Source organism: Caretta caretta, chromosome 3, assembly GCF_965140235.1.
Source record: "Caretta caretta isolate rCarCar2 chromosome 3, rCarCar1.hap1, whole genome shotgun sequence".
Lineage (NCBI taxonomy): Eukaryota > Metazoa > Chordata > Testudines > Cheloniidae > Caretta > Caretta caretta.
In genome coordinates, this window is record NC_134208.1 from 115,936,138 (window position 1) to 115,957,955 (window position 21,818).

General features: G+C 41.1%; 1 protein-coding gene across 3 annotated transcripts in view; it reads left to right on the top strand.

The window, feature by feature from the left end:
• ESR1 (estrogen receptor 1) overlaps nucleotides 1-21,818 on the top strand; it is a 297,584-nt gene that overhangs the window by 20,557 nt on the left and 255,209 nt on the right. Inside the window, exon 1 of one of the 3 annotated variants that reach the window (XM_048844211.2) lies at nucleotides 20,120-20,178. The exons of the other annotated variants lie outside the window; for them this stretch is intronic. Coding sequence (XP_048700168.1) covers nucleotides 20,154-20,178 — 25 coding nt within the window. The 5' untranslated portion in view covers nucleotides 20,120-20,153. Of the gene's footprint in view, nucleotides 1-20,119; nucleotides 20,179-21,818 lie in introns of those variants that run through there. 3 annotated transcript variants of the gene reach the window in all.

The window sequence follows — 21,818 nt, forward strand, 5'->3', positions numbered from 1 at the left end:
GGGGGGGCAAGAGAGAGAACATTACAAAACAGCCTGCTTTTATTTCTTTTTCATACCAGTTGCCCTTGTTTTTAACTTAACTTGGGTTTTCTCAAGAATGTGTTTACTGACAACACAATTTGTTAAGAGATTACATTTTGGGGGGTCTTTTGATTTTGTTCTATTTTCTCCTTTAATCTTCCCACAAACACACACGTCCTTTATCATGGTCATGCTCTCTCTGGCTATGAAGGATGGACTTCAGTTTCCCCTGGGGTCCACCAACACTGCTAAAAGTTGTGGTTCCCAAATTGTGGTCCATGGATCACAAGCGATGTGCAAAGCACTTCTTGGTGGTCTTCAGAAGAGAACTATTATGAACGAAGCAATAACATTTTGGAGGTTGAGCTGCTGGCAGTAAGGTTAGTCCATAGGGATGCTCTTACGAAGTAGTCCATAGAACAAAAACTTTGAAGAACTAGGGATGTAAAGAAATGGTTTCTTCTCCCATACCCCAGCTTTTACCAGCCTGAATCTCTTGCATGATGTTATCTAGCTGCCATTAGTCTGCTAGCTAAACCTGACATATCCAGATTTGTGATGGAAAGCTTAAACTGCATGATAATGTTTAGTCACTAAGTGGTACTGTGTGAAGAATACTGCAGCACCTCTTTTATCAAGTGCCGGAGACAGTCTACATTCTTTATTTACAATGAAGTTGGTGTTGTTAGCATCCATTTTGCGTCTGGTTCTGTGTGACTAACCTGACATCGTGTCAGAAGAATAATAGAAGCCGATGAATTTCATCAAAATGCCATAGTTTCATGCCCCAGAAAGCTTCAGCTTTTAAAGACCAGCAGACTGGCCTGATTGGAAGGAGTGGTTTGCATGTTTTTGCATTGCAACTAAACTCCACAAGGAGGATGAGGAGACACAGGTGCCTTTCCTAGTCTATGCCATGGGCAAGGAAGCTGAACATATTTTTAAATCCTTCCCCTTTCCAGAGGGGAGCCACAAGAACACATATGCGGTGGTGCTGGTGAAATTTGAACGTCATACACCACAGCATGCTGAGGTATAAGCGAGCATGAATCTACCAGCATGTTCAAAAACCTGGAGAACCTGTGGAATCTTTTATAAGGTGCAGCAGAAGAATGACACAGCAGAAAACGGATTTTGAAGACAAAAAGGAAGAGCACATTAGAGACAGAGTAGTGATTGGCATTTTAGACAAGGGAGTGACAGAGAAACTACAAATGAAGAGAGATTTAACCTCAGAGCAATAGAAATGGCAAAACAATCAGAGATGATTAAAAGTCAAACTAGAGATCAATGGGCTGCCAGAAAGAAACCTAGAGGAACTGGCTTACAAACAGAGTCATGATGGGAGATATAGAACAGCTGCAAAAAGTCAATGTGAGGTAAGCCCCAGGCAAAATATTACACTTTTCAGACTAGATGTACAAGATATGAGAGAGACCCCTGTCCAAGAGGTGATTGTCCAGCTAAGAGAGTCAGATGCTGTAAATGTCCCCAAATTGGACATTTTGCTACTGTCTGCCACACAAAGGCACTTCAGGACATGACCACTGAGAATCAAGAGCCATTTTTTCTGAGATCAACCACATGCATCATCCACCCTCCTGAGCCAGCCTGGAGGGTGGAACTGAATAGTTTCAGGTGCAGATATTACAGTCATATCAGAAGGGACTTAGACTCACCTTCAACCCCTGCTGGAGCTGAAACCAGCAGACATGGTCCTAAATTGCCCTGGAGGTATTGTGAAGTGCATTGGACAATTTTCCACAGAAAAAAGATATACAAAGACATAAGCTTTAATTTTAACGTATATGTGATTAGAGAAGCTGAGGCTAACAGTCTTCTCAGTTGCAGTATGGTTGTCAGGATTGGATCTAGTATGAAAAGTGGAAGAATTTAATGGACTAATTGGTGATATTGGACTTCTAAAAGGAGATCCAGTAGAAATGATCTTGAGACAATTCTGAACCATTTAGTGTGCATACACCCCACAGAACTCCTATCCCGTTACATCATAAAGTAGAAACTGAGTCAAAGACAATGGAAAAGAATGGTATAATTGAGAACATCTCTGGGTCAATACCAGGGTGCATACCAATGGTACCTGCTATGAAGAAAAATGGGAAAATATGAATCTGTGTGGATCTGAAAGACTTGATGAACCAGTACTGAGAGAAAAATATATCTTCCCAGCACTAGAATGCTTCATCCCTAAAGTGGCAGGAGCTACTGTGTTCTCTAAGCGAGATGCCTCAAGTGGTTTCTGGCAAATTCTGTTAGCTAAAGAGAGAGCTAAACTGACTACATTAATTACACCATTTGGGAGATTTTGCTTTCAAAGATTATGATGGCAAAGCTGCTAAAGAACACAAATGGGGCTGTTGTTTTAATGGACAACAATTTAGTATATGGGTTGTCAATGCAAGAACATGACAAAACCCTCAATGAAGTTCTGAGCTTGATCAACAAGTCCGAACTCAAACTAAATAGAGAAAAGTGTGTTTTCTACTTGCACCAAATTGAATTTTTGGAACAGATGATAAACAAGGATGAAATTAGTCCTAGCCCTGAGAAAGTAAAAGCAATTAGAGAATTGAATGCTCCAACAAATGCACCAGAACTGAGACACAGGCTGGGGATAGTAAATTATCTTGGCTGATACCTGCAAGACCTGTCTACAGTGTCAGAACCACTGAATGAATTATTAAGGTCCAATACGTCCTAGCTATGGGGGCCAAATCAGGAAACTCTTTTCAAAAGAGTAAAAAATGATCTCAAGTGCTCCAGTTTTAAAATTCTATGATGTAAAGAAACTCTCAGCAGTCAATGCTGATGCCAATAGCTATAGCCCAGGTGGTGTATTGTTGCAGCTACATGGATCTGAATGGAAGCCAGCTGCATTCTGCTTTTGTACACTTACAGGTAGCAAGGACATAAAGAATACAATATCTTCATGTGAACTTTGCAGAACTGCCAGATCAACAGAATGCAAGGAGTCTCTAATAACACCTCTACCACACAGCCCTGCAAGAGGCTAGCAGAAGATGTATGCAAATTCAGAGGACGTTATTATCTAGCTGGAGTGGATTATTTTTCTAGATATATTGAAATACTAGTTGCAGTGTTATTGAGAAATTAAAGAGCACATTTGCCCATTTTGGTATTCCAGAACAACTACTGATAGACAACGGACTGCAATTAATTGCAGCTGAATTTGGAATTTAAGTTCTAAACCAAATATGATTTTGAACACATCACTAGCAGCCCATGTTACCCATGAGCAAATGGAGAGGCTGAGATGACTGTACAGACAACCAAGAGAATATTGAGACAGAAAGATCCATTTCTTGTTTCTCTAAGCTACAGATGAACACTAAAAAAAGAACAGGAGTACTTGTGGCACCTTAGAGACGAACAGAGTTATTTGAGCATAAGCTTTCGTGAGCTACAGCTCACTTCATTGGATGTACAGATGAACACTGTTAGCAGCCACTGGCTTTAGCCAATGCAGTCCAATGAGAAGGCAACTCAGGACTACAGTTCCAGCCCTGGAAAAGAATTTAGCCCCAAAGTGGCCGGACCTGAGAAAAATAGCCAAATTGGATCAAAAGGCAAAAAGAGCTTATGAACACTTTTATAACCAATATCACTCATTTAGAGAATTGCCTGATCTGGAACCCGGTGACCATGTTTGTGTCAAACTGGATGGTGGAAGAAGATGGAAGAACTCCAGCTGTTCTCAAACTGTGGTCTGTGAGCTCCATTCAGGTGGTCTGCAGATAGTTCCCTAGAAGGTGAGTGCCTGGACGGCCGCACATGAAAGAATGAAGGGCCACCCACCTAATTAGTGGAGGCTCGCAGGCGTGGTTCCACTAATTACATGCCTGGAATCTGGAGATGCCCATGTAAGGTGTGGTGGTGGCCTTGGGGGAATAGAGGGTAGGTGGGAGGGGTCAGTGGGGTCAGAAGAGGGGATGGGGGGAATTTGGGACATGCAGAGCTGCGGCGGCCAGAGAAAGAGGTGACTTTCCCCAGCTCTAGGGCTGCGGCTGCCAGGGAGAGACCCCCCGCCCCCTTCCTAGCCCCAAGTCGGGGGCTGCCACAGTGGGGGAGAGAGGGAGAGACCCCCCCCACCTTCCCAGCCCCAATTCGGGGACTGCTGTGGTGGGGGAGAGAGGGCACATTCATCACATCAGAAAGGTAACACTACTGATATTAAAATATGAGTTGTGTGTTTTTATTTGCAGAACAAAAAAAGTTTATTATTATTAAGGTTTTTTTCAGATAGCACTTTTATTCAAAGTGTTTTACAATAGTTAGCTAATGGTACAAACAACTTTTGGAAAGATCATTAAGTGGTCCGCCGAGACTCTCAGCAATTTTAAGTGGTCTGCAAAAAAAAAAAAAAAAAAAGTCTGAGAATCACTGACCTAGATCTTACACTATTGAGACAGACAGCAGGGAGTTCAACAGAAACCACTGACATCTTCAGTTCAATCCAGAGACAGAACAATCAATCAACTGAGCAAACTCTACAAATTGCAGATGCAGAACAAGGAGAAGAAGATTCACCTACTCCAAACTTGCCAGAGACAGCTGTTGCAAGTAGGACAGCTTAGTCACCAAGTTGTTACCCATTCTTGCCACATTGTTAAAAAAAACAGTAAGATTTAGAGAAGAGTAACAGATGTACATGTGTTGAAATAAAGTCATTTTAAAAATAGTTTTATAGTTTTAAAATGGTTAAAAAGCAGAAAAAGAGAAATTAAAAAGGGGATATCTGGTGAAAAGCTTAAACTGCATTATAATGTTTAGTCACTAGGTGGCATGGGATGAAGACTACTGCGGCACATCTTTACCCAGGGCTGGAGACATTCTACATTTTTTTTATGATAAAGTTGCTGTGGCTGCTGCTAGTATCCATTCTGCATCTGTCTCTGTGCGAGTAACTTGACAGGGTTACCTCAATAAATTAGGGCCATTTTTCTTATACCTGGTTTTCTTATACCTGCTAGCAACTTACTTTGTAAGTAGCCCTATTGATGTCAGTCGTTTTCCCATTGGATCACTCTATTTCAGACTCACCAAGTTTAGATTTCCCCTACGCTGGATTTCCTGACTCTGGTAGAAGTCAGCAGGTAACTCCCTAATTTATGGGGAAATCCCTGTCTGATTGGCTGCCCTTTCTCCATTCCCCTTCCTTTTGTTTAAGGGCAGCTAGTCAGAGCTGCTGCATGTGCAGAAGAGGAGCCTGATTTTACATCACATGAGTAGTGACTAGTACTCCCTCCCTCTGAAAAAATGGGGACAGAGCGCTCCTGCAAGAGCTCCCAGCATTTGCAGAGTGGCTATTCTATTCTGTAATAAGGTCTTTTACTACCCTCATCAGCATAGACGCTGACTGTCTTACATCTGTCACATGTATTTGTTCTCGCTCTCATCCTCTCCCCAGGTGGGGAATTGTGTGTGGAGTGTTTTATTTTGTTTGTTTTTTGTTTCATGTTTTTAAGTGTACATGCTGCTATGTGTTTGTTAAAGAAGGCAAAATTTCTGTCTCCTGCACAGACAAGCTTTACTTTTTAGGGAAGAAAGTTCCATTGAGCCTGACTCTGAGGGCTGGAGTTGTCAACTATGGTCTTCATCCTGGAGTTTTAGGTGATCTTTTAGACAACCTGAGCCTAGGCCATTGGGCACTTGAAGAGAAGGATCAAGACTTTAAATTTGATTTGATATTCTACAGGAGGTCAGTGTAGAGAGTGGAGGACATGGAGGAGAGTGCTCGGGGTAGCCTGTGTTGCCGAATAGACTTGCTGAAGTCTTCTGGGCTACATGAAATTTCCTAAGGGCCTGAAGGCTTCATGCTCCTGCCAGATCTACAGCTCCTTCTGCCCACTTGATTCTTCACCCCCACTGCAAGAGGAAGAGCCTGAAACTGCCTGCACCCTATTTCAGTGAATTAATCGGTCTGTGTTTGGAAGAGCAAAAATTTGAATGAGGGATTGGGAGAAGGTGTCATGGCTGGGTCATGGGCAGCCATACCTAGTAGCTGGAACAGGAAACAGGAGTCAGTTGGGTCAGGATTCGTGGAAGTCAGAGACAGGAGCCAAACTGTAAATCAGAACCATGAGCAGGTAACCAGAGTGAGGCTGGGTCAGGATACTAGAGAGTCAGAGGCAGGAGCCAAACTGGAGATCAGGAACCACAAATCAGCTGCTGGGAGTCAAGCTGGGTATGAAGGCCAGGAAATCAAGCTGGGTAAGCAGGAGCAGAAAGCATAAGGCAGATGGTCCAGAGCAGGGTGCAGTCCAGTTTTTTGGACAGCTTACTTATTCTTGCTGATGGCTTAAGTAGGGCCAACGGGCAAATCAGCTGCTTTGGGACTTCACCAATCAGACCTCAAGAGTGGAGCCTCACTCTGGGGCTGAGCTACATGGGGCCCAGATAAGCAAAGGTCAGCAGGCTGCCAGGTGGAGGGTTGGAGTGTGGCTATTCCTGTGGGCCTGGTTTGAGTCCCATGGATAATGACATAAGAAAAGAAATAGAATGGGGGATACGTGGGGGAGAAGAGAAAGAGGATACTTCTCCTTTGTTCTTTTGACTCCTCAGTCTCTCCTACCAAAGATCTAGTCACCACTTTATCTCCAGATCCGCTCTTCCCTATCCAGACTATTCCTTCCTCCCCTCCACCCCAATTATTTTTAGACTATAAATTGAGGGTAAGGTTGAAAACGGTGCATGGAGAGAGCACCTGCTACCATCACCCACTGGGCGAGGAGGCAACATGCCCTGCAACACTCATCCTCATCCAACGACTATGCTGCCACAATCTATCACATCCTCTCCTGCCCTGAACCCAGTGGGAAAAGAGATGGCATGTACTGCCCAAACCTTTGGAGTGCCTGCTCACACCAAGGGAGAGACAGGCTGCAAGCCCCTAAGCAAATATGTTAATAAGTTTTAGGCAAATACATGTAATGTTGTGCTAACCCAGGTAAATTTAAAAGCCCTTTTTGCTAGATGTTGGCAGGTATGCTATTTACTGTTATGCTCCTTTTGAGCAAATCTATTTGGATACTCAGATTATTTTTTGTTTTAAATAAAATTCATTCTTGTGCCCTAAGTTAACAGTGAAGTTGATTTGAATTAATAGTGTGATGTATAAATGGCCTTCTAAACACAACATGCTGCTTTGAAAATAGTATATAAAATACTACTATTTTTGTCTGGGAATGCCAGTTTCACTTAGTTCATGACGACCAGAAAAACAGCAATAAATAAATCCAAATTTGCGAGCTGCAGATCTCCCATGTCTTGGCAAAACCAATACAAATCCAAGAGCTGTATCACTAAATGCTTTTCTTCCCCAAACCCCCTTTCCTTTCTTTCTTCAAAAGAAATGTATCAAAACCAACATCTAGAGAATGTTAACTTTTAAAAATATTGAAGCTGGTAAGGCTAAAGAGAACAAAATTACCATTAAAAATGTACTGACTGTGGTTAATGATTACAATGTTTAGTTCCAAAGGATTCTGTCTCTCAAACACACATTCTGGGCTTCACACTTTACTGTCAGTTTGTTTCTTCAGGTCTGTAATGGTTTTTATTTTATTTGTAACTGTATAAGAGAATCATATCCTGCACGTATCATCTTTTTAAAATATATCACACTGGACTGTGTAACATTAGACTGAAATAGTGTACATACTATAGTATGAAATGCCAAAACCCTGGGCCCAATCTTGTGGCTATTCTGCATATAGTACCACCAATGACTTCAGTAGGATTTCTGTGTGGAATGGCTGCAGGATTGGGCCCACTGAATTTAAATAATGAAATTGTGACAGCAATGCAAAAAGGGCAATTAATTAAAATTGAAGGATGGCTCTGACCTTAATTCAGATGGTAATGGAAAAATCACAGACGCTTGTGTTAATAGTGGAGGTGTCAGCTTTACTTTTGAATTGCCTGACTTGTGCTGATTAATGTCGTAGTTATTGTTTCACCAGGAACTGCGGTGGCTGCTCTAGTTAAGGTTGCATGACCAGTTCTACTCAACCTCCTCTTTTCAGTTGCTCAAAACTTTCCACATTTAGGATGTAACTTTCTATGCTTGATCTCTGCCCAAAGATGAGTTTTGTATTTTTTTTTAATGGAAAGTTTAAGGAAAAACAGGTTCAGCAATTTTATATTATTAGAGTATAAAAATCCATTATCTCATTATAATAAAATATGTGTGTGACATTTGAACAGCTCTGCAGAGCAAATTCTGAGGGTAGAAAGTTAAAATTTGGCATGAAAATAGTCCTCAACAAGAATACTTGGTTTTGAATATTATGAAAATAGCTTTGATTCAGCTATGTTATGAGTTTTTTTATAAAACACACTCTTAACAGATGCAGTGCATTTTGCAAAGAGTTTTTCTGTAGAGCTCCTAAAGTTCATGGCTATGAAAGGCTACTCTGTGCACTACTGACTGAGTGGCTAACTTGGCTGCATAGTGAACAGTGTAATAAATGGTTTCAGAGTAACAGCCGTGTTAGTCTGTATTCGCAAAAAGAACAGGAGGACTTGTGGCACCTTAGAGACTAACAAATTTATTAGAGCATAAGCTTTCGTGAGCTACAGCTCACTTCATCGGTGTACACATGGCATGAGGCTAGAGCTCTGCAGAAGCACTTTGCTCAGTCCCTGCAAACTTTCATATCCTCCTCAATTTCTTTTACCTTTTGGAGGTCCTCTTTTTCTTCCCCCTTAATGATTCTCTCCATTCTACATTTTTACACCCCTCTTGTTTCTGTTAGACTTCACCTAAATTCCTTCATTGTGGTTGCTCTTGAGTGCTGGCCTCTCTGTTCCCCTCTATATCCCCAAAACTGTTTCTTCTAAGCAGAGACAGCAGAGTGTATAGCTGCTGAGATGGGAAAGGGGACATCAATCTACTGCTAGCGTACTACTTGCTCTATATAGCATCCTCTTTTGGCAGGAGGCCAACATTGCAGAACAACAGCTTCAGGCTTCAGCCGTTGCAGTGCCTGGGGAACTGGCTAGGACCATGAATAGGTGAGAGAATGCTGACCACATCGTGAATGTGGCAGATATCCCAAATAGGAAGGTCCCATAGCAATTTATAAGGAATCTCCTTTTTATAGAATTTGTAAATCGGTTATATCCTTGCTGCTATAGAATGCTATCATTCTCTACTAAATGTTATAGGTTAATTTAAAATTTCTATGAAAAGGAAGTGATTCACTATTAAAATGTGTAGGTTTTAAGAATAGTTTCTACATAACTATTTAATTTCTGTAGAACTCTCTATTCTATAGTTTACTTGTTCAAAAGTGACCAGTACTTTGAGGTGCCCCTGTTTTTGCGTACTCAACTTTATAGCTTTATATCCTCTCTGTCAGGTGTTTGCCATAGGCCTGGGTAAAGTCTTGGCTCTTATGAACAGGTTATGCCAGGGCTAGACACTCCAGGTATGCAAACCATACCTTATATAATGTATTCTGTTATTGTTTTATGGTATATGTAAGTTTCACCTAGCAAACAGAAAAAAACGTGTTAAGAATCTCCTGATACACTTGAGGCCATTCATATAAATTTGATCTAAAGACCATTGAAGCCAATGGTAGTCTTTCCATTGACTTCACTGGACTCTGGATCAGGGCTGTAATGTCTAGAAGTCATAACACGGAAGTGAGTTGTATGACTTGCCCATTTGCAGCAGGATAGAACTTTTGAATGGGAGTCCAGAAATTCTGAATTATTAGACAGTTGGAGGTGGGGAAATGTGGCCCTTATTGAGCGGCATTTATGATATGCTGGATAGAGCCCACAGTTTATTGGTAATAACCAGACAATAATATAATCTGTTGGTAATAAGGCCTTTTATTTGAACAAATATAGTGCAAATTGAGATTTAATGTAAAAATATGAGTGCTACTCGCCAGTCCGATTCTTCAATTTAAATACATAGGTCTCTCTTCCATTGTTGTGCGATTGCTTGGTGTTTGTACTATGTGAGGCTGTAGTGCTGAATCTGCATTAGATTAAATCTTGGTTATCCATTTTTAAATTATTTCTGACCACTAACTGCTGTACTGTGTTTTCTGGCTGAAGAAAAAAGGGACTTGATCTTTCAAATAAGGGGCCTGACCTTGCAATTCTTAAGTAAAATTTCCATTAAAACAGCATTGTATTTCCTGAGTCTGCTGAAATAAGCTGAAGTCACAAAGTTGCAGCTACATTAAAAATTGCTTACTGTGTATATTGGGGTTTTCCCCTTAACTAACTTGTGCATACAGTTCAAACAGAATATCTTGATAGCAATATTCAGTTGGATTGAGACTTTTAGATTGTTAGTCTCTGAAATACTTCTCTAAGGCAGGTTGAGACTGTGATAGCCTGGCAGCTGGGAGGGTGGGCATTAGATAATGTCCCATCCCTAGAAATTTCCTGGTTTCCTGCCATTTCATTACACTATATAAGGACTGGGTGAGGCTTGTCTGTTGAGAATATGGTCTGAGAGCCAGTGTTATTTCAAGTATTTTTCAATAGTGGGCCAAGTTGGTCCTGAGTGAGTGAATGAGTGTGGGGATCAAATGTTTCTGTTTCCAAACTGTTCTCACAGAATTTCACAGTATCATTATCTTTCAGTTTGATCAGGTAAGACCTCCTTTAAATGTTGGTATTTGCATTTTAAGGAAACTCTCCCTTGTTTAGTGTTTGTTTTTCCTTAGAAATTGTTTTATCCAGTGATTGCTTTTTCTAGCAGGGATGAGATATATGAGAATGTCTTTAGAAGTGTAGAATAGTGCCTTTGGGCAGATATACATTTTAAATAGATGTAAACATCCCAAGAGTAAGAGGAGTGGATTGTGTTATTTTGCTAAAGCAGACTGGATTTTTCTGTAGGAGGGATGAAAGGGGTTGTTTTTTTTCTTCAAAATTGTGCATAAATGCTTATTTCCAGTGATAGACATCTAAATCCATTGGGTGACCACTTACGTTGTGAATCTGAGAGTTGTGTTTTCCAGGAGAGTGGTTCTATGAGAATAGCTTTGCATTTACATATATTAATTTTTCAGCCAGATGTAACACCATATTAATTTAGGAAATCTGGAGAGAGAGGTTTGGTATGAATTTAAAAAAATGAGGTGGCCATCTGTACACAGGCTTATCTTTATGTTCATAGAGACCAATTTTGACACCAGGGATATTAGTCTGTTCAAATGGCTATGCAGGCAGCTACTGGTTTGATTACTGTTACATATAAGAGAGGTGAAAGAGTGTAGTCCTATTTGACTCACCTTTTTCACTTTAACAGTTTAGGTTGTACATTGTTTATAATAATTTTTCCCCTTGGTTGTTGGGCAAATAAATTTATCCAGGATCTAAGTTGCAGAATAAAATCCCAAAACACTCTATTGAATATCTTTTCTGAATCAAGACAGGATAAGCTGTCCTGTTTTATTCCATTATAATTGGTTGATAATACTAAATAGCCTTTTGATATTGTTGTTGGCCATTCTATTAAGTAAATCAGAATTAATCTGCATGGATAATAGAAGATAAAAGAGTATTAATTTTTCTGTGTATACTTTTGACAGAATTTTGCTATCCTTAAGGGACTTCATTGCTTTATTTGGGAACTCAGTCATAGTGATATGATTTAGGTTTTGGCATGCTGGTGGTGAGGAACGTGCTTATGTGTGAGGGTTGTATATACATTGTAAATAGGGAGTGATCAGAGTATTGCATTTAAAAATAGACAGGGAATAGCCAGTCAGCCTTGCTACTTTGCAGCTTGAAGATATTTTATTACTTTATTGATTTTGGCTTGAGAGAGATTCTCTTCCTATAGTCAGATGTTTTGGGGATAAGTTTCAAAGTAACAGCCGTGTTAGTCTGTATTCGCAAAAAGAAAAGGAGTACTTGTGGCACCTTAGAGACTAACCAATATATTTGAGCATAAGCTTTCGTGAGCTACAGCTTACTTCATAGGATGCATACTGTGGAAAGTTTAGAAGATCTTATTATATACACACAAAGCATGAAAAAATACCTCCTCTCACCCCACTCTCCTGTTGGTAATAGCTTATCTAAAGTGACCACTCTCCTTACAGTGTGTATGATAATCAAGGTGGGCCATTTCCAACACAAATCCAGGTTTTCTCTCCCCCCCCCACCCCCCACACAAACTCACTCTCCTGCTGGTAATAGCAAATCTTGGGAGACAGACCAGTCCTTACCCACAGACAGCCCCCCAACCTGAAGCAAATACTCACCAGCAACCACATACCACACAACAGAACCACTAACCCAGGAACCTATCCTTGCAACAAAGCCTGTTGCCAACTGTGCCCACATATCTATTCAGGGGACACCATCACAGGGCCTAATAACATCAGCCACACTATCAGAGGCTCGTTCACCTGCACATCCACCAATGTGATATATGCCATCATGTGCCAGCAATGCCCCTCTGCCATGTACATTGGTCAAACTGGACAGTCTCTACGTAAAAGAGTAAATGGACACAAATCAGATGTCAAGAATTATAACATTCATAAACCAGTCAGAGAACACTTCAATCTCTCTGGTCACGCGATTACAGACATGAAAGTCACTATTTTACAACAAAAAGCTTCAAATCCAGACTCCAGCGAGAAACTGCTGAATTGGAATTCATTTGCAAATTGGATACAATTAACTTAGGCTTGAATAGAGACTGGGAGTGGCTTAGTCATTATGCAAGGTAGCCTGTTTCCCCTTGTTTTTTCCCCCCCCCCCTCCCCCTTCAGACGTTCTTGTTAAACCCTGGATTTGTGCTGGAAATGGCCCACCTTGATTATCATACACAATGTAAGGAGAGTGGTCACTTTGGATAAGCTATTACCAGCAGGAGAGTGAGTTTGTGTGTGTGGGTGTGTGTGTGTGAGAAAACCTGGATTTGTGCTGGAAATGGCCCAACTTGATTATCATACACATTGTAAGGAGAGGTTTCAGAGGAACAGCCGTGTTAGTCTGTATTCGCAAAAAGAAAAGGAGTACTTGTGGCACCTTAGAGACTAACCAATTTATTTGAGCATGAGCTTTCGTGAGCTACAGCTCACTTCATCAGATGTATACCGTGGAAACTGCAGCAGACTTTATATACACACAGAGAATATGAAACAATACCTCCTCCCACCCCACTGTCCTGCTGGTAATAGCTTATCTAAAGTGATCAACAGGTGGGCCATTTCCAGCACAAATCCAGGTTTTCTCACCCTCCACCCCCCACACAAATTCACTCTCCTGCTGGTGCTAGCCCATCCAAAGTGACAACTCTTTACATAATCAAGTCGGGCTATTTCCTGCATAGATCCAGGTTTTCTCACATCCCCCCCCACCCCCATACACACACAAACTCACTCTCCTGCTGGTAATAGCTCATCTAAACTGACCACTCTCCAAGTTTAAATCCAAGTTAAACCAGAACATCTGGGGGGGGGGGGTAGGAAAAAACAAGAGGAAACAGGCTACCTTGCATAATGAATGCTGCAGTTTCCACGGTATACATCTGATGAAGTGAGCTGTAGCTCACGAAAGCTCATGCTCAAATAAATTGGTTAGTCTCTAAGGTGCCACAAGTACTCCTTTTCTTTTTGCGAATACAGACTAACACGGCTGTTCCTCTGAAACCTGTCATTATGCAAGGCACTGCATTTAGCCGTATGGAGTGGAAATCTATCAACTGCATGAAAAAACTTGTACAGATACAGACAGACATCATCTTCCTTTCCAAATGCAAACAGATGGACATCGTACCAAAAGGACTGAAGGTAAAAAATCCATTACAATCTACATACCACACAGACTATGCTGACAGCTTGTGCCTCACGCTCTCAAAGAAACTGCGGAATCACCTGATCAAGATCCTCTACAGCAAACAGGGAAAGATTAAGAATGAGCTCTCAAAAATGGATACTCTCATAAAGAACCAACCTTCCACACAAACTTCCTCGTGGCTGGATTTTACTAAAACTAGACAAGCCATTTACAACGCACACTTTGCTTCTCTACAAAAGAAAAAGGACACTAAACTTTCTAAACTACTACATGCTACAAGGGGCCACAGCAATGGTTCCCTCACCCCACCTAGCAATATTGTTAACCTATCCAACTATACTCTCAGCCCAGCAGAAGCAGCTGTTCTATCTCGGGGCCTCTCCTTCTGCCCCTCCACCCCCACGAACATGATACAGTTCTGTGGTGACCTAGAATCCTATTTTCGACGTCTCCGTCTCAAGGAATATTTCCAAAATACCTCTGAACAACATACTAATCCACAGAGGTCTCCCTGCCAACACTACAGAAAGAGGGATTCTAGATGGACTCCTCCTGAAGGTCGAAACAGCAGACTGGACTTCTACATAGAGTGCTTCCGCCGACGTGCACGGGCTGAAATTGTGGAAAAGCAGCATCACTTGCCCCATAACCTCAGCCATGCGGAACGCAATGCCATCCACAGCCTCAGAAACAACTCTGACATCATAATCAAAAAGGCTGACAAAGGAGGTGCTGTTGTCATCATGAATAGGTTGGAATATGAACAAGAGGCTGCTCGGCAGCTCTCCAACACGAGTTTCTACAAGCCATTACCCTATGATCCCACTGAGAGTTACCAAAAGCAACTACAGCATTTGCTCAAGAAACTTCCTGAAAAAGCACAAGATCAAATCCGCACAGACACACCCCTGGAACCCCGACCTGGGATATTCTATCTACTACCCAAGATCCATAAACCTGGAAATCCTGGGCGCCCCATCATCTCAGGCATTGGCACCCTGACAGCAGGATTGTCTGGCTATGTAGACTCCCTCCTCAGGCCCTACGCTGCCAGCATTCCCAGCTACCTTCGAGACACCACTGACTTCCTGAGGAAACTTCAATCCATCGGTGATCTTCCTGATAACACCATCCTGGCTACTATGGATGTAGAAGCCCTCTTCACCAACATTCCACACAAAGATGGACTACAAGCCGTCAAGAACACTATCCCCGATAATGTCACGGCTAACCTGGTGGCTGAACTTTGTGACTTTGTCCTTACCCATAACTATTTCACATTTGGGGACAATGTATACCTTCAGATCAGCGGCACTGCTATGGGTACCCGCATGGCCCCACAGTATGCCAACATTCTTATGGAGGATTTAGAACAACGCTTCCTCAGCTCTCGTCCCCTAAAGCCCCTACTCTACTTGCGCTATATTGATGACATCTTCATCATCTGGACCCATGGAAAAGAAGCCCTTGAGGAATTCCACCATGATTTCAACAATTTCCATCCCACCACCAACCTCAGCCTGGTCCAGTCCACACAAGAGATCCACTTCCTGGACACTACAGTGCTAATAAACAATGGCCACATAAACACCACCCTATACCGGAAACCTACTGACCGCTATTCCTACCTGCATGCCTCCAGCTTTCACCCTGACCACACCACACGATCCATCGTCTACAGCCAAGCTCTGCGATACAACCGCATTTGCTCCAACCCCTCAGACAGAGACAAACACCTACAAGATCTCTGTCAAGCTTTCTTACAGCTACAATACCCACCTGCAGAAGTAAAGAAACAGATTGATAGAGCCAGAAGAGTTCCCAGAAGTTACCTACTACAGGACAGGCCTAACAAAGAAAATAACAGAACGCCACTAGCGGTCACCTTCAGCCCCCAACTAAAACCCCTCCAACGCATTATTAAGGATCTACAACCTATCCTAAAGGATGACCCAACACTCTCACAAGTCTTGGGAGACAGGCCAGTCCTTGCCTACAGACAGCCCCGCAACTTGAAGCAAATACTCACCAACAACCACATACCACACAACAGAACCACTAACCCAGGAACTTATCCTTGCAACAAAGCCCGTTGCCAATTGTGCCCACATATCTATTCAGGGGACACCATCACAGGGCCTAATAACATCAGCCACACTATCAGAGGCTCGTTCACCTGCACATCCACCAATGTGATATATGCCATCATGTGCCAGCAATGCCCCTCTGCCATGTACATTGGTCAAACTGGACAGTCTCTACGTAAAAGAATAAATGGACACAAATCAGATGTCAAGAATTATAACATTCATAAACCAGTCGGAGAACACTTCAATCTCTCTGGTCACGCAGTCACAGACATGAAGGTCGCTATCTTACAACAAAAAAACTTCAAATCCAGACTCCAGCGAGAAACTGCTGAATTGGAATTCATTTGCAAATTGGATACTATTAATTTAGGCTTAAATAGAGACTGGGAGTGGCTAAGTCATTATGCAAGGTAGCCTGTTTCCTCTTGTTTTTTCCTACCCCCCCCCTCCCAGATGTTCTGGTTTAACTTGGATTTAAACTTGGAGAGTGGTCAGTTTAGCTGAACTATTACCAGCAGGAGAGTGAGTTTGTGTGTGTATGGGGGTGAGGGGGATGTGAGAAAACCTGGATCTATGCAGGAAATAGCCCGACTTGATTATGTAAAGAGTTGTCACTTTGGATGGGCTAGCACCAGCAGGAGAGTGAATTTGTGTGGGGGGGTGGAGGGTGAGAAAACCCGGATTTGTGCTGGAAATGGCCCACCTGTTGATCACTTTAGATAAGCTATTACCAGCAGGACAGTGGGGTGGGAGGAGGTATTGTTTCATATTCTCTGTGTGTATATAAAGTCTGCTGCAGTTTCCACGGTATACATCTGATGAAGTGAGCTGTAGCTCACGAAAGCTCATGCTCAAATAAATTGGTTAGTCTCTAAGGTGCCACAAGTACTCCTTTTCTTATTGTAAGGAGAGTGATCACTTTAGATAAGCTATTACCAGCAGGAGAGTGGGGTGGGAGGAGGTATTTTTTCATGCTTTGTGTGTATATAATAAGATCTTCTAAACTTTCCACGGTATGCATCCGATGAAGTGAGCTGTAGCTCACGAAAGCTTATGCTCAAATAAATTGGTTAGTCTCTAAGGTGCCACAAGTACTCCTTTTCTTTTTCGGGATAAGTGTAAACCCTGTACCAGGCTTGAAAAAATTACCCAGTATCTACTAGCCTGAGGACTAAGCCAATCAGCCAGAGTATAAATAACTCTAAAGGCCCTACATCTCTTTCCCTGAAATTTAAAAAAATAAGAGTTCTGTACTATATTTAATTGCAACATACTGTCAATCAACTTTCTACTAAATACACTTTAAAATATGGACTTAGTATTAGGGCAGGTCAAATAGCAATCTACCCCCCCATCCCAACATATTTGTCAAATACAGTATTTGATTTATTTTCATGGTATTTTCTGCATATATATACACTGGTATTAGGCTAACAATAGAACTGGTTGAATATTTCAGAAAAAAGCATTTGTCAAGTTACTCGATGAATATGGCTATTTAATGGCACACCACAATGTTATAGAGCAGTTTAGGATGGGAATGAAGAGTAGGAGTACTTGTGGCACCTTAGAGACTAACCAATTTATTTGAGCATGAGCTTTCGTGAGCTACAGCTCACTTCATCAGATGCATACCGTGGAAACTGCAGCAGACTTTATATACGCACAGAGAATATGAAACAATACCTCCTCCCACCCCACTGTCCTGCTGGTAATAGCTTATCTAAAGTGATCAACAGGTGGGCCATTTCCAGCACAAATCCACTCTCCTGCTGGGGGGGTGAAGGGTGAGAAAACCTGGATTTGTGCTGGAAATGGCCCACCTGTTGATCACTTTAGATAAGCTATTACCAGCAGGACAGTGGGGTGGGAGGAGGTATTGTTTCATATTCTCTGTGTGTATATAAAGTCTGCTGCAGTTTCCACGGTATGCATCTGATGAAGTGAGCTGTAGCTCACGAAAGCTCATGCTCAAATAAATTGGTTAGTCTCTAAGGTGCCACAAGTACTCCTTTTCTTTTTGCGAATACAGACTAACACAGCTGTTCCTCTGAAACCTGTCGGAATGAAGAGTGTTACTAAAAATGGGAAGCTAGAAAGCAGAATGCCAGAGAATCATTTCTACGTTTCTGAAATGTAATAAATGTCAATTAGTTTTATAGTTCTACCTCTGATCTTGGGTGTCATTCTCATCTCTAAATACCTTTTTCTTGGTTCTTAAGATTTTTACCTGGTATTAGGGCCCCTTTGTTATCTGACTTTCTTTGCACTCCTTTTCACCTTAATCACTCTCCTTAAGGTTGTCTTCTAAATTTCATCTCTCTCTCTTTGCCATCTAAGCCTTTCTACTTCAAGAACATATTTCTGTCCTTACCTTCCCAGTCCTCTACCTGTTTGATTTGTTGACTACGCTTCCTTCAAAGTTTGACTCTCTTGATGCTATAATTACATTTCTATCCCACTGTCCTTAGGGTGGTATATTCTGGCATTCCTCAGCATGCTACTCTGATGAACTTTGGGAATTGCACCATTTTAGGCAGGTGGCACTGCTGAAAAGTTAAAGGTGGGAAATTAGAACCTATAATGTCACCATCAAGATATGTCGTTGCTCATGAGATGTTGCTGAAATGACAGCAAGCATGATTTGGAAGGGGCAATTAGAATCTCCCGAGAGTGTTTCCACTTACACCTTTCTAGACCATTCCCAGAGAGTGGTGAGGAGTGACTGCTTCTTCCCAAGTGCTGTCCGCTGTGGGTCCAGTCCTGGTAAGGTTCAGTCCTGTCAAGTTCTGTTCAACATATGCTGGAAGCCAGTGCAGAAGAGAGAGATATGAGATGAGTGGCAGTGTCATCAATACACCAATCACAGAATATCATAGAATACCAATGACACCCAGCTCTTCATCTGACCCAGACACTGCTGTCTCCGGCGTCACTAGTACCTGCCAGAGATTGTGATGAAAGCCAGCTACTAGCAGCTCAACCTGAAGAAGTAGGAAGTGATGCTGATCAGGAAGGGGAAAGACTTTGAGGCTTTAGTTAAAAATAGAATGATTCCTTCAGCTGAGGTCATCTGACCAGCTATCACTGAATTGGTCTACAGTCTCAGGGTCTGTTGTTTTATTCACCAGAGTAGCATCTTTTCGTGTTTGGCTAGCAAAGAGACTGTGTTTGCTGCTTGAACACCCTCCCCTACACATTCTTGCTCTGTGCATCCCTTAGAATCCCTCCCCCTTCAGTAACAAATGTGACCGATATATAAAACAAAGGAGACACTTGGCAATTTATCACGTTGAAGCTGCATCAATCTAAAAACTCAACAAGAAACCTGAGTAAACCGTGAAAAAGTTTCCTGGTGTGAAAGTTACCTAGGGGACTTGTAGTAATTCATGCTAGTGTCATTGTGTTATCTGCCTGAATCTTTTAAAACAACTTGTCTGGAAAAGCTTCTTTTTTAAATGGTGCAATTAAGCAATGACCGTGAAATCAGACAGTGTTTTATCATAGTAGCTAATTTGCATTTAGCTGTTAGGACATCAGCACAGTTTGTTAGTCTGGGATCCTTTCCACTTTATCTCTGTTTATAACGTGCAGATTTATGGCACATGTTTTAGTAATTTGTAGATCTGCAACCATAAGTTTTACTTATGAAAGAATGTGAAAACTGGACTGCTCTGCTGCATATGTTGTACAGCGCTGCCATTTACCACAAGAAAATATGCATTTTTCTTATGACTTCCCTTTTAGATACCAACAGTACGACTGAGATATAAAAACCTTAGACAAAGAATGAAAACAGCTAGCATAGTGGAAGCTTTTTGGTTTTTAAATGAACCAGATCATTTTTTTAAAGGTCCTGGTAATTTATTGAGAATTGTTAGTGTTTCAATTACACACTGATGGGAGCTGAAATTTATAGTAGAAAACTGTTTTCCCCACATATTGAAAAGATGAGTGACATTGGGATATAATGCTCAAAGTCATAGGCTAAGGGTATTGTGGCCTATTGGAGGTCACCTTTTCAATCCAATGGACCATACTTTCCCCTATAAATTAAACACTCCAGTCTAGAATGTGCGTGTTAAATCATACCATTTAACATGTATTTTGTCTCAGACCTGTTGCTGCTTCAGTTTCCCTGTACTGAGCCTTTTCTATTTTAGTTCACATAGTCATGTGACCCTCTCAGCCAATAACAGAACTCCAGAAGTAATGCCAACAGCCTTCTTGGATAAATGTAAGTGAAAATAGCTCTGTTTTTTCAGTTTCTTTCCCTCACGCTCACTTTTAAATGCTGTTTTTACTCAAAACATTGCTGTGCATACATTACGGTGCCCCGGGGACTGCTTAAAAGTATTGTTTTAACTCTTTTTCTAACGTCAATTTTATTTACTGTTTCTTTGTTTTCCGTGTCCTGCAGAAAGCAGCAGAAAACCAAGGGAATGCTTCCAAATGTTGTCATTAAGTATGAAATAAGTGTCCAGTGAAAATCTTTAATGCAGTATAATTTAGCCTTAAGTGTGCAATAGCATGAAAATTACCCTATGCTGAAGCCCCAGACACAGTCACATGACTCTCTCAGCCCAAACTGATCAGCTACGAGAACAGTTGTAACTGAAATTATTAGCTCTCTTGATCCTGTCTCAACCAATCACATTATACTGAACAATTAAAGGGTTCAATAATTTCAGTTCCAGGACATAGTAAATACTGTATGTATAAAGAGAAGGAATGCAGTATCTTTTGGGGTGATGAATTTATTATTTTCATGAGTCACAAAGTCTACATGGTTCCCTTTAATAAGTGTAAGTACTGTATTTTGATCTGAACAGATGCTGAAATCTATTTACAGAATATGATATTTAAGTAGTGGGTATAATGAGTTTTATCTCTTTCTTTACAGTTATTGGGTACATTCTTTAACCCAAACTGAGGGTCTTTATCTGAGCATCAGTTTTTCCATTAATAGGATTTCTGGGACAAAATTTTCAGCTTAATAAGTGAAGATTATCTCTTAAGTATTTTGAGCCTTCTTTTCGTATACTGGGCCTTTTTTTCTAAGATAATACGTATTTATTTTCCTGGGTAGCACACACACACACAGTTTTTTTTCCCTTGACTACTTCATTATTTTGGCAAATTACAGACACACTTTTTGAAGCTTACAGATAATCTTTATAGGCCTATTTTTGTTTTGTAAGTCAGTATGGGGGGATACCAATTGATAGTTTTGGGTTTTGCATAGAATTTGAAAGTAAACTTTGTAGTGAGCGCCTGATCCAACACCTGAAGAAGTTAACTGGCATCTTTCTATTGACTTCAATGGCCTTCAGATCAGGCCCCATGTTGCAGCACTTTTAGGTGCAAATGCCACCATCAGAGCTTGTTACCTTATTTATGTATTTATTTTTGTGTAGCTAAGATATATACTTAATCATGAGGCATATCGCATGTACATATCATGAACCAATTTCACAGAAGAAAAGTGATAAAAAGAAGCCCAGACGTATCTCTTAGCAGTTTTTCAGTATTGTACAGCAGAAGGCATGACTCTGTGCATTTTAGTTCTGTTTAACTGGATGTTTCAGGGTCCATAATTTGGGGGTTTCATTTACTTTTTTGCTTGTGACATAAACATTCTCAGACTTAATATGAATAGATTTTTTTTCATTAATTGTTTAAATTGAAATGAAAAGAGGTTTTTATTTTATTTTTTAATATGGTCCAAAACAATAACACCAAAATTTCATAAATCCAAATGAAAACATCAAGATAATAAACCAAAAGAAAAAGTGATCAACTGGGTTATTGTCAAAGAGTACAAAGCAGATGTTGTACAAAACAAACGGGAGGTTTTGGAATCTTAATAAGGAAATA